At 36.3% G+C, this 14,105-nt stretch overlaps 1 protein-coding gene across 1 annotated transcript; it reads right to left on the reverse strand.

Moving 5' to 3' along the window:
* Positions 1 to 12,815: 12,815 nt before the first annotated feature.
* Positions 12,816 to 13,810, reverse strand: LOC107918213 (MLP-like protein 43). Its single transcript, XM_016847754.2, has 2 exons — positions 13,419 to 13,810; positions 12,816 to 13,303 (listed from the first exon to the last, which is right to left on the reverse strand). Exons 1-2 carry the CDS (start codon positions 13,612 to 13,614, stop codon positions 13,026 to 13,028), a joined length of 474 nt encoding a protein of 157 aa, XP_016703243.1. The 5' UTR covers positions 13,615 to 13,810; the 3' UTR covers positions 12,816 to 13,025.
* Between the last annotated feature and the right edge of the window lie 295 nt (positions 13,811 to 14,105).

Genomic DNA, 14,105 nt, shown 5'->3' on the forward strand with positions numbered 1-14,105 from the left:
CTTTTTGTATAGAAAGAATTTTCTTCAACACCAGATCCCCTTCGTGGAATTCTCTAGGACGAACCTTTTTGTTATAAGCTCGCATCATCTGTTTTTGATACATATGACCATGTTGGATGGCTTTTAACCTTTTCCCTTCTATTAAGTTCAACTGGTCGTATCGAGACTGAACCCATTCTGCTTCATCCAATTTTAATTCAGCTAATACCCAAAGAGAAGGAATCTCTACTTCAATGGGTAAAATAGCTTCCATCCCATAAACTAGGGAAAAGGGTGTTGCCCCAGTAGAGGTCCTAACAGATGTTCGGTAAGCTAAGAGAGCAAATGATAGCTTTTCATGCCAATCCTTGTAGGTTTCAGTCATTTTCCCCACAATTCTCTTAATATTCTTATTGGTCGCCTCCACTGCACCATTCATTTTTGGGCGATATGGCGACGAGTTATGGTGATTGATCTTGAACTGACTACGAACTTCCGCTATTGTGCTATTATTCAAATTCAACGCATTGTCGGATATGATTCTTTCAGGCATTCCATATCGATAAATGATCTTCTTTTTCAAGAATTTACTAGCCGCCGATTTCGTGACATTTGCATATGAAACAGCTTCCACCCATTTGGTAAAGTAATCGATGACCACAAAGATGAAACGATGCCCATTCGAAGCCTTCGGTGATATTGGCCCAATAACATCCATGCCCCACATAGAGAACGGCCATGGAGCAGTCATAACGTGTAGAGGTGAGGGGGGTACATGTATCTTATCTCCATAAATTTGACATTTACGACACTTCTTTGCATAGCTAATGCAATCCCCTTCCATAGTAGACCAATAGTATCCAAATCTCATGATCTGCCTGGCCATTGTAAAACCATTTGCATGGGTTCCGCAAATGCCCTCATGGACTTCTTCCAAGATCTTTCTAGCCTCCACGGCATCTACACATCTTAATAGCACTTGATCTTTCCTTCTCTTGTACAACATTTCCCCATCTAAGACATATTCAATGGCTATTCTTCTCAGTGTTCTCTTGTCATTTTCTGTCGCTTGATCAGGGTATTTTCAATTTTTCACATATTGTAGTATACTCTGATACCAAGGGTGATCATCTTTTCCCTCATCTTCAATATTGTAGCAATGAGCCAGAACTTCATATATGCTTATCTGAATAGGCTTCATGATTTCTAAATTGTTCACCTTAATCATCGAGGCTAGAGTAGCCAGTGCGTCAGCCATCTGGTTTTCATCTCGTGGGAGATAATAGAAAGTGGTGTCATCAAACTCCTTTGAGTTGGTATATCACCAATGCAGAATCTCCATACACTTTTAGCACTTTGATTTTACGTTCAATGGTCGAACGAATACCCATAATACATGCTTCATATTCTGCCATATTATTTGTGCAATCGAAGTCCAACTTGCTAGCGACAGGATAATGATCTCCACTTGGAGATACCAAGACTGCCGCAATTCCATTACCCATAGCATTTGAAGCTCCATCAAAATTTAACTTCCATATATGGTCTATTCGAGGGTTTTCTTCAGTGTTTGCCACATACATTAAGTCCTCATTTGGAAAATCGAAGTTCAAAGACTCATAGTCTTCCAAGGCTCTGCTGGCTAGAAAATCAGCTATTGCACTTCCTTTTATAGCCTTCTGACTTACATATACTATGTCAAATTCAGAGAGCAGAATTTGCCATCTAGCCATTCTCCCATTTAAAGCAGTTGATTCCATCATGTACTTTAAAGGATCTAACTTTGAAATCAGCCAAGTCGTATGATACAAAATGTATTGCCTTAGTCTTCGAGTTGTCCAAATTAAAGCACAACACAACTTTTCAATGGACGAGTATCGCATTTCACAATCAGTGAATTTCTTGCTGAGATAGTATATTACTCTTTATTTCTTTCCTGTTTCGTCAGTTGGCCCAAGACGTATCCCATAAAATTGTCAAACACCGTTAGATACAATATCAATGGCCTATCTGGAAGGCGGTGATAGTATTGGAGCATTAGCCAAGTATTGCTTTATCTTGTCAAAAGCTTTCTAACATTCCTCATCCCATTCTCCCGGATTATGTTTCTTCAGAAGACGAAATATTGGACCGCATTTCTCAGTCAATTGTGAAATGAACCGAGCAATGTAGTTCAACCTTCCTAGGAAACCTCGGACCTCTTTCTGAGTGCTTGGAGGAGGTAGATCTCGTATTGCTTTAACTTTATCCGAGTTAATCTCAATCCCCTTTCTACTAACTATAAAGCCCAACAACTTTCCTGATCTGGCTCCAAATATGCATTTTGCTGGGTTGAGCTTGAGCTGAAATTTTCTCAATCTTAAGAATAATTTCCTCAAGACTCAGAGATGATCTTCTTCAGTTCTAGATTTTGCAATCATATCATCAACATAAATCTCAATTTCTTTATGCATCATGTCATGAAACAGGGTGACCATTGCCCTTTGATATGTTGCTCATGTATTCTTCAATCCAAAGGGCATTACTTTGTAACAAAATGTTCCCCATAGGGTAATGAATGTGGTTTTCCCCATATCTTCGGGATGCATCCTTATTTGATTGTATCCAGAAAAACTATCCATGAAAGAAAATAATTAACCTGCTGTATTATCTACCAAAGTATCAATGTGTGGCAACAGAAAATTGTCTGTTGGACTAGCCTTATTCAAGTCCCTATAATCCACGCACATCCGTACCTTTCCATCCTTTTTGGGAATAGGGACGATATTTCCTACCCATTCTGAATACTTGACCTCTTGTAAGAATCCAGCGTCGAACTGCTTTTTGACCTCCTCTTTTATTTTCAACACAATATCAGGTCTCATTCTTCTGAGCTTCTGCTGAACTGGTTTACAATCTTCTTTTATAGGCAAACGATGTACCACAATGCTAGTATTTAGCCCTGACATATCCTGGTATGACCATGCGAAAACATCTTTGAACTCTCGGAGTAACTCAATGAGGTCATGTTTTGTCTTTGTGGTGGTGTCAGTCCCAATTTTCACCTATTTTCCTTCCTCTAGGCTCACAATTTCCAATGATTCCTTATGTTGTAGGATTTGTTTATCCTCTTGTTCCACCATTCTCAACAAGTCCGGAGATACACCACAGTCTTTGTCATTTTCAAAGTCATGAGATCCCTCCAAACACATGTCTTGCTTGAAAAGAGCTTCCGTGTTTGAAACAGCATTACTCATGTCATTGATATCTGAGGACCTATAGGGATACACCAAAGAATATACAAAAAATATATAAATTTAAGAATAATTATTTGTACAATAAGGTTATAATTAAAGAATCATTTGGAAGACAATCAATCAAATGGAAAATATTTACTTGCCTGGAAAGAATAAAAGAATAATTGCTCGAAATTAATGCAAAGATGTATTTTATTAGAATAATGATATTCAGACTTAAGCCTATTTCACAAAGGATTCCTTATCATTCTTAGGCTAAAACAATAAGAATGTTTTGAACATTACTCTGAATAAGCTCTAAATACTACAAGTATTTCTTCCGCAGTCTAATTGTTTAGCTCACTCCCAGGTTCGTAAGGGCAAATCTCCAGCAAGGTCCTTCTTTCAATTTTCTCTATAGCATTGATGTGAACATTTTCCAACATCTCTTCAATGCCTTCCCCTCTGGACACCCCTCGCTCAGGGTAAATAAACCCACCCGACACAAAGGCTTGTAACCTAAGCCAAAACGATCAAACTTTCCCTTGAAGGTATTTTCCCAACCCTTTCCCTGGCGAAGCTCCTCTTCTTACCATCAACTGTAGACCCATCTCAGTAGTCTTGGATATCTTTGGTACCAGAATTCTGTTTCCTTCAGCGATAAACGTTGCGTTCACAAATTCCAAGGACCGGAAAGAACATTCCACTGCCTCATCATTGGTCTCTACATAAGGTGCATCACCTGTTACCATCGCAATGATATCCTCCTCCGCACTTATTGTTACCAATTGACCCTCTGATGTTAGCTTCACCTTCTAATGTAACGATGAAGGTACTACCCCTGCCGCGTGTATCAACGGTCTCCCCAATAAACAGTTGTAAGAAGGCTTAATATCCATTACTAGAAAGTCCACCTCATAAGTAGTTGGGCCAATTCTTAATGGTATTTCAATTCTTCCTATAACCCCTCTTTATGTTCCATCAAATGCCCTTACTATATTCTGGCAGGCTTTCATATGTGAACTGTCCACAGGTAGTCGATTAAGAGTGGACAAAGGTAATACGTTCAATGCAGATCTATTATCGATCAAAACCCTCGGTAATGTGTTCCCCCGACATTGGGTAGTAATGTGTAGAGCTTTAGTAGAACCCCTACCTCCAGATGGTATTTCATCATCATTGAAGAAAATAAAATTGTCAGCACTTATATTATTGATCAACCGATCCAACTTATTGACTGAAATGTCATTGGCCACATATGTTTCATTTAGTACATTCATCAGTGCATTTCGATGCACTTCTAAGCTTAAGAGCAAAGCTAATACTGAAATACGGGCTAGTTGTTTGTGCAGTTGCTCCACAACACTGTATTCGATATGTTTCAAGAACTTCAAGAATTCCTTTGCTTCTTCTTCTTTTATTGGTTCATTAACCAATGGCTCAGATTCCGCTGCCTTCCATTTCCTCTGTTCTACCATCGGAGTCTTTTCTCTTGGCAATTCTGCTTGAGTGTCATAACGCTTCTCATTATGTGTATAAGAACTCCTTTCCTGATATTCTTTTACCATATTGCCCTCAACTTCTTTTCCTGGGATTGTCACATTGCATCCGTAATTTCACGGGACCATTTTGTCATCCTTATATGTGAAACTTGACGGCTTCATGATTACAATTTTTGGTGTTACCTGAACCCTAGCCTCATTACTCTTAGGGCGTGAGATAATGACCACAGGATGATTTATTTTCGAAGTCCATGTTCCCGACTTTGTCGCGCATATGCTCCTCCTTTCTTTCGCGTTTTCATAGAACCACATCTCCTTGTTATCCATCATGCTTTGAACCAAGGCCCTGAATCCTTCACATTCTTGGATTTCGTGCCCTGTTTTATGGTGGAATTCACAATAATTTCTCATCTCATACCCTTCCTCAAAACCTGAAATAACTAACCCTCTTTTTGCCATCTCTTTCCAGACCCGTTTCAATGGAGTTTTTACTTCAGCAATGTCAGTATTGACTTCTTCCCCCGTACCTTCGCTCAACATATTCACTCTTTTATCATCATGATTGGGCAACAGACTTTCTGTGTTGGGTGAGTCATCAAATTTGACAACACCCAATTTGATAAGTCATTCCACTACCTTCTTGAAAGCAGTACAATTTTCTATTGAGTGTCCTGAAATTCTCGCATGATAGTCACATTGTGCATTCGTGACATACCATTTTGGATACAACGGTTGTAGAGGACTCAAGTAACGAGGAGCAACAACATGTGCGTTAAATAAATTCTGGTACAGCTCTTTATATGTCATTGGAATGGGCATGAACTGGGGCTTCTCAGTATTTTGCCTCATTCCTGATTCCTGTTTCAATGAGCCTTGTTGATTAGCAACCATCTTCCTTGGTTGATTCACTGTAATTGATTTTCTGTATGCATTCACATTGTTTACTTCACTTTCTCTTTTCTTTGGAACTGGCCTTCGATTATTCTCCCCACCATCTATTTTCTAGTTTTAATAGCATGTTCAATCATTTCGCCATTCATGATTATATCCGAGAAACTCTTTCAGGCACTTCCTAACATGTGCGTGATAAACGACGCCTTCAATGTGTTGATGAAAACATCGTCATTTCTTTTTCCAAAAGTGATGGTTAAACTTGAACTGCAATCTCTCTCCACCTCTGTGCATACTGTCTAAAACTTTCGTTTGATTTCTTTTCCAAGTTCTGCAAAGTGATTCTATCAGGCATTATTTTAGATACATGACTATACTGTCTCATAAAAGCCTGTGCCAAATCCCTACAAATGCTGATTTTGGTTCGGCTCAACTGGTTATACCATTTAGACGCCGCCCCAATGAGGCTATCCTGAAAACAATGTATTAATAGCTGATCATTGTAATATGGGCTTCAAGGCAATTGGCCCCACTATACTTCTCAAATTCTGGCATTTTGAACTTATATGGGAGCACTAAATCCGGGACCAGACTCAGATCTTTTGCATCTATTCCACGATAACTTTCAATGTTTTCTATTGCCTTAAACTTCTCTTCAATCCATTTCCATTTCTCCTCAAACTGTTTTGGTAATTCTTCCTTTTCTTTATCCTTCTCAGCTACTTCATTGAAGTCCGGGACAGCAAGGTTAACTGGGTTCTCACCAGGGTTAGAACCTGATCCAGCTTGGGAGTTCACCGATATTGGAATATCGGCTTGAAACCGCTGAGGCCTTATTGAAACAGAGGATCTACACGGATGCACCTCAGTCTGAACCTGCACATGCGGAGGCGTAAAGCCTGGAGGATAGGTGGGTCCATTCTTGTCTTCTTCTTCATCATTAATCATAGGACTTTTCCCCTTATTTATTCCTTTTAGTAATTGCATCAGCTCAATTATCATGTCCTTTTGAGACTCTATCATCTTTTCTGTCATGTCTTGTTGAATTTTTTCCAATTGCTCCTTCATTTGCATCTGTAACTGATCTTGCATTTCCTTTTGAAGTCGCTCCAACTTTTCCAATCTTTGATCCATAATTTTTTATTTTGCACGGGTACTGTAGCGGTGCTTGGTTGACAAGTTTTTGTTGGTTTCCAGATTAACTGAGGTAATTTTAACTAATTAAAACCCTTCTTAATAATCCTGAACGCGTATTATTTCATGTAATACAAATACATGGAATGAATGCAAAAAGGTGTCGATTCTAATCCAATTTCTTTTAGAAAACTTTATTGATTAACAAAATTCTTTACATAAAATGGATTACAAATATGGCTTTGCCCTAATGCTCAGAGTTTTAACTTCTTTTAACAATGAAGCTAACTCCTGACCCAGATATGATTCCAGCTCATACTTTACGCTTAACACGTCAGCCTGAATTGCCATTGTTTGTAAATGATCAGCTACCTTCTGAATCTGAGCAATAGCCCTGCCCATAATGTAATCTCTGTTCTGAATTTGATTCTGCGAAGGATAAAGTTACTCCCTCCAACGCTCTTCATTTCCTTCCAAGAATTCGATCCGTTGCCTACAGCCTTGTAATGCGTACTCCAATTCTTCAATCCTCTTTTTCATTTCTTCAATCTTGTACAGACTTGTCTTTAATTCCACCACAGAATTACGACTTCTATACGAAGCAAGTGATCTCTCGAGTTCCGCTATTCTAGCTTTTAAGTCTGCTTGATAGTTTTGAGTTTCTAACACCTACCGTTCTAAGGTCTCTTTCTGAACTTGAGTCTCCCGGGATATTCTTTCCCACCGATCGGCTTTGTCTCTTTCTTCCTGGATCTCCTGTCGCCATTACTCCGAAGTCTTTCCCAACCCAGCAGTTCTCATTGATAGTCGTAGCTTTTTGTAGTTTGTCTTTAAGCTATCCAGATCCTCCTCTACTTTATTCTTCCCTTTCTTTATTTTTCAGCTTCTAACTTTTGGACATCAACGTCTAGCCTCAAATGCATCCTCTCTTCTTCCAACCGCTCTATTTTCTTTTCGAGTTCTAAATTCCTCTTTTCAAAATCTTGTTTTATAATCTCCAACTATGATGGGATCACTTGTAGGTACTCTTCCATTGGTCGAACACCCTCCAAGTTTAACTCCGGCATGTTATCATTAATTCTTTTACTTCACCACTCACCGTACTCTGGAGTTGTCATCGAACCCACAACTAGCCTTTTCATCCTATGAACCTGATTCCAAGCTTGAGAAATTTCTTTCACCTTTTTCTTGTAATTGTCTCCTTGGTACGAGAACTCACATTGAGCTAAACCATGCATTGCCGGCACAAAATGTCTTGAATTGTATTGCCTTAGGACCAACAAAGGTGCATACCCGACGGCTCCCCAAATCCCAAGCAACGGAACCCAGTCAAAGCTTCCACAACGATAGAGAACTCCATTAGGAATCAACCAATGAGCTCTCCACTCCACATCATCCTCTTGAAGATTTTGCAGAATTGCTATCCAATTCTCCTCTGATTTATCGTCCCTTCTTGGCGTAGCCACTATCTCTTTTAACGGGGAGTAATGCCCAGATAAAACTCGATACGAAACTTTTTTAACCTTTTAAAAATGACTATGGAACCAAACTATCAAAAATTATGCACAATCTATAAATCTGCCTTCACCAGCTCACCTACACGCATTCAAAGATCTAAACGTTTCAGCCAAAATCGCAGGAACAAGCGTGACCCCTTTACCCAACCGATCAAAGAGATCTGAAATCGCTTCGTCAACATGCCCTAATGCTCTAGGGAAAATCACTAACCCATAGATACTCAAAGCAAACACGTCGACCTTCTTTTTCCCATCAGGATGTGCTAGGATCAAGTCTCGCAAATTCCTCCATGAGATACATTTACACTCGCCCTTCTGTTTGATCCTGGCCGTGATCCATTGTTCACTCATTCTCGTAATACTCATTAATTTCTTCCAAAACGCTGGGACATATGCGGCTCTGGAATATGCTTTATCAACCTGAAGCCTAGGGCAGTGCAATAAAGCTGTATATTCCTCCACTGTAGGCACCAAATCTACGTTCCCAAAAGTAAAATAGCTATATGCAGGATTCCAATATTGAGCAAGAGCGCGAAACAGTCGTTTATCCACCTTGATGTTAAGTAATTACAGTAAGTCCTCATAATTAGAATAGAACAACTGCTTGGTTTCATCATTCCACCGATCCAAAATCTCATTTAACTCTTAAAGGCTATTTTGTGTCACACTAATACGAGTGTAGTCCCAAAGCTCTGACACATATCCCTTAGCTAAACTGTCTCCTTTCTCCAATTGCACCTTCTCTGATCATATACGGACAATGGCATTGTCTTCCACTTTATCAAGAAATTCTTTTTCCATGACAATTTTCTAATTTAGTAACTGAACTTGAATCGACACTCTTTGAGATATGCATGACATGCAAAAATATCAACAAAACACAAACAAGTCAGTACAACACAAAACAAAATTCAAAGCAAATATAAGAAAATCAAGCACCTATTTGGACAATCGCTAGAGTTTGGAGTAGTTCTACCTGGGTTAGGTTCCTAAGTCCACTATATGGAGTTTGGTTCTAAAGTTAAGGTACCCGAACCAGCAAATTCCTCGATCTTCACCCATTATAGGCTCATACAGACCGAGTTCGATTCAGGGGAATACATCTCTCTATGGCTACACGGAGATAAAAATCTCACGAAGACATAGGTATGAATGTATCCCGAAAGTAATCCACTATCCTGCACAGAGGTGAAAACCTCACAAAGGAGTAGCTTCTCACTCCCACTTAGAGGGGTAAGACCAAAATAGCCTTTATGCAATATGATGCGAAGATTTTTACAAAACTCAACCTACAATAATCATGCAATCAAATTCAAAGAAAGGATCGTAATTTTTCAAATCAAATTTTCAATTTTTGACAATAAGACAGAAAACAATTAATTTTACGGCTTGACTCTCTAAATGGTTTCCCCAGTGGAGTCGCCAAGCTGTCGAAACCTTTTTTTTTTGAAAAAACAAAAAAAAAAATTAGTTGTCGACTTAAAAATGAAAATTGGGAGTCGCCACCGATCTTTTATTGAGGTGTGATCAGATCACCTTGAACATAATTTTAGGTTTACGAATTTTGAGAAAACAGATTCGGGAGTCGATTACGCACGAGGAAGGGTTAGCGCCCTCGTGACGCCCAAAATTGGTACCAAATTAATTATTTAATATCTTAATGTCGAAATTTTGAAAAGATTTTAAAATACGATCCTTTTATCTTGAATAAAATGAATTGGATTATAAAGCTCTCTTATTTCAAAGGAATAAATTGTCACACTCAGTAAGTTAGAGTGTAACATTTCAAATCCTCGAAACTAAGTTTGTCCCTTTCTAAAAAAATTTTAACACGTTTTAAAAAGGATATTTGATGATTTAAGTCAATCGAGAAATTGGAATCCAGTAAGTTAGGGTTCAATTTCTCAAAATTCTTAAACATCAAATATTGCCTTTATTTTAAAAACGAGATAACAAAATATCGTACCCAGTAAGTTAGGATCCAACATTTTGAAATCTAAAGAATTTTATTTAAATGATTGTAAGGTTTTAATAAAATGAACACTTGATTATCTTAATTCATCGAGAAGAATTGAAGCTCAGTAAGTTAGGGCACAATTCTCTCGAAAACTTAGGAATACCAAGCATTTTTTTGGAGTTTTGAAATAAGACTATTATAATATTTTAATGAAATGCAATTCTTACAAATAATATAATTGAATAACAATATATAAAGCAAATGATGAATAATCAACTAAATTTACAATATGGAGCAACCAAACATATAATGCATCCACATTAATAATCAAATAAACTAATAATTAATCTTACAAATAACAAAATGAGAATAATTAATATAAAAATAATTTAATTACAAGTAAACCAAAAATAACCGAAATGAATAAAAATTTTAAAACATAAAATAAAATTTTATAAATTATAATTTATAATACATTTTATAAAATATACATATATTAAAATAATTCCATATAAATTATGCATATAATTATCGTATAATATGATTGTAAAAAAACAAAATTAAAATAAAAAAAAGGTTGAATAAAAATAAAAAAATTGATTTATTTAAAAAACTTTTGAAATCAAAATTAAATATGAAAAGTATTTTGAAGTTGAAAATAATAATCAACAAATTTTAAATCGAGGTTTAAATAAAATTAAATTAATAATAAAAAGAAGACAAAACTAAAATACAATTGACTCAAAATATTGGTGTATAATGAATTTTTAAAAATAAAATACAAACGAAAATAATAATTTATTACATTTTAAACTATACTAATAAATTTAAACACTATAAATAATATTAAATACTATAATATACGAAAGTTGGATTTATTATAATATAAAATAATACTGTTGAATTTTAAGGAAGAAAACTAAATTTGTATTAAAGTTTAATTTATTTCAAAATTGAAGGACTAAATCTGCAATTAAGCGCAAGTATCGAAATAATCTCAATCATCCACAAAACGGCACCGTTTAAGCCTGGATCTAAATGAACACAGAATCAAATATGCGGTACAAATTACAAACCATTAAAGAAAATCAAATCGTAATTCCATTAAACACGGAAGGACCTGTTGAATAAATAGACCAGACGATCCTTAATGCGCGGATCCTTCTCGGATCGGGTCACTGTTCGGATCGGGTCTTCAAACGACGCTGTTTTAGTGCCATTGCATTGGCTCTAAACGATGGCGTTTTAACTTCGTGCTTAAAGGTAAAAAAAAACCTAAAATCTGTTACTTTGAAAACCTAAAGGGGAACCAATGTTCCCTGCGCCGTTTTGTGTTCGGAGGGCATTCGAATGGTTTCCGATTCAAGCCCGTTCTCCGATGATGGCAGAGAGGGCCCGAATCTCGTCACCAGGTACGTTCTCTCTTTTCCTTTACCATTTTTCTCTTAATTAACAATGGATGAATCACTAAAAGAAAATGAAAGAACAGAAAGGAATCGAATGATTAACAAAAATGCGAGAGAAAAAAATCACCTTTCGGTATTTTAATTTCTGTATTCTCAATGCGTAATCCGTTTACAGTGTTCGAATGGCCTTCTTAATAGCCCGATTTATAGAAAAATAAAAAATGAATAAAAGGTTCCCCCTATTCTGTTATTTTCCTATTTGCTGCTATTTTCGTGCGTTTTTTACAGGTATTCGGCCAGCCTGGAGGTACGGAGGTGGCCGTACAAAGGCGTGGCTAGGGCGTACGGAGGCTGGTCACGCGCGGAAGGCTTGGCTGCGGTGCATGAAGTTATTGCTGTCTAGGGTTTCCTGATTGGGGTTAGATTCGGTATTGGGCTGATTGGGTTGGGTATTAGATGTTGGACCTTAATTGTTTGGGCTAATTTTCGGACTAGTGTTTAGTGGGTTTGAGGCTTAATGTAATCCGGGCTTGGATTTAAATTTGTAATACTGGACAGTATTGGACTTTTATTATATTTATTTTATATATATATATATTATATTTGGGTTTTACTACTTGAGTTTGGGTCGGGCAAAATTTAGGTATTATAAATATATTTCTAGCTGTGAATGTTTATTTCCAATAACTTTAATTGAAATAAATAACAAAGAGAAAATAATAATTTTTTATAATGAAAAATATTAATAAATTGATAAAAGTAAAACTTCTGACAAACTCTATGCAAACCAATTAGAAATCTAGAATTCGTATATCTATAATTATTTTTATTTAAACTACAATTAATTAAATATATCAATAATTTCAATCAAATTTAATTATTACTAGTGCTGAATTAAATAATTTTAATTTAAAGGTGAAGTAAAAAAAATTTGGGGATGAAATTATTAATTAATATTTTCATAATTTTGAACAATCTTATCATTTAAAAAAATATATATCATTATCTTTTCAAAATATATATATATGATACTAACGTATGGCAGACATTGTATGCATTTCCCACCATCTATTTCCCCCATCTTATTTGGTTCAAAGGAATACAAATTTAGATTTTCCCTTTGCAGGATGTGTCTAGATCAAAACACAAAAATCTGAAATACCCTACCCCTCTGAAATTATAGAAAGACATTATGAAACCATATATAAATAATATCACACAAATAAAAGCACTTAGTAGATTTAATACATAAACACAGAACGCTGCGCGCCCCCACTCATAACAGCATAATCAAACCTAACATTCAAATATTCAAATGAAAACACAGTACAAAGCTGCTAATTTTATTCTTAGATCAGTACTGATAGTAATAGTAATAGCAGACGATTCGACATGGGATTTTCTTGCCATGGTCTATCCATTAATTAAGTTTCCTTGCGGAGATGAGCAGCCATGTCGGCGGTGAGTTCGATAAAGAACTGGAGCAGAGACTCAGGATGTCCAATACCCTCGTGCAGCTTTTCATAATCCAGAGTCCAGTGCACTATACTGCCTTTACCGTCGCTCTTGGGGGAAGTTTGGATTGTAATCACGAAGCTTTTGTATTCCTCCATCAGATCTCCTTCAAGCATTTTGAAAGTTATTGACTTTTTCTCATGGTCCATAACTTCAACTACCTGCTTTGCAGTTTTAGCCTTTCCATCTATATAAATCCAAACAAACAAAAGCTTAGGTTTGTTATAATTTAAAAGAAAAATTTCTACTCTCAAATATATGTTGAAATACAGGGGAAAAGAATGAAAGGTTTGTTGGTTTACCATGCACATATCTCCAGCAGATAACGACGCCGGGAGTTCCAAATTCACCTTCATGTAAATCGCATCCTTGTACTTTTTCGGAGCTAGTGTGGTGGACATGGTGCGGCCTGTGGCACCACATATGGTGGAACTTTTCGGGAGAAATATCGATCTCGACATCAGTCTCAAGCTTGCCAATAAGATCCGAGGACGCCATTGTTTCACACCAAGTTTCTCTTTGTTTATAGAAACAATTCTCAGTTTAATTGCAAATCTGAGCTGCGTGGGTCACCTTTTATACTGGTGTCCAGGTGTAGTCCTCTCCACTAAAACTTATCAGATTCATAAAGCTCACTCAACTGTTTTTGGGGGTGGATGTGCGTATTAATCAGTGAATTCATTAACTGCGTCACATTTTAAAATTTTTATTTAATAGAAATTTATATTTATTAAACTTGAATATTTAGTAAATTCGGATATCCACTTCATAATTTAATTAGATATTAATACTTAAATGTAATATAATTCTAGATTTTGAAAATAAATTTGTGAGTTCATATTCGAAATTTACAAAAATCCGTTGTCATCGTTATATATTTATTTCTAAGTCACTTTTCAAAAGTCGTCCAATATTAATATTTTAAAGTTCTTATTCAACATAAATATTTAAAAATAAAAAAAATAAGAAAAATCGTAGTAAAATAAAGG

The sequence above is a fragment of the Gossypium hirsutum genome, chromosome D01, assembly GCF_007990345.1.
Source record: "Gossypium hirsutum isolate 1008001.06 chromosome D01, Gossypium_hirsutum_v2.1, whole genome shotgun sequence".
NCBI classification, from domain to species: Eukaryota; Viridiplantae; Streptophyta; class Magnoliopsida; order Malvales; family Malvaceae; genus Gossypium; species Gossypium hirsutum.

Excerpts from the sequence above, each read along its gene's own strand:
- LOC107918213 (XM_016847754.2), bottom strand. The coding sequence starts at position 13,614 with ATGGCGTCCTCGGATCTTATTGGCAAGCTTGAGACTGATGTCGAGATC. Across the intron at positions 13,304-13,418 it reads CTGCTGGAGATATGTGCATG|ATGGAAAGGCTAAAACTGCA; the intron begins GTAAACCAACAA and ends GGATTTATATAG.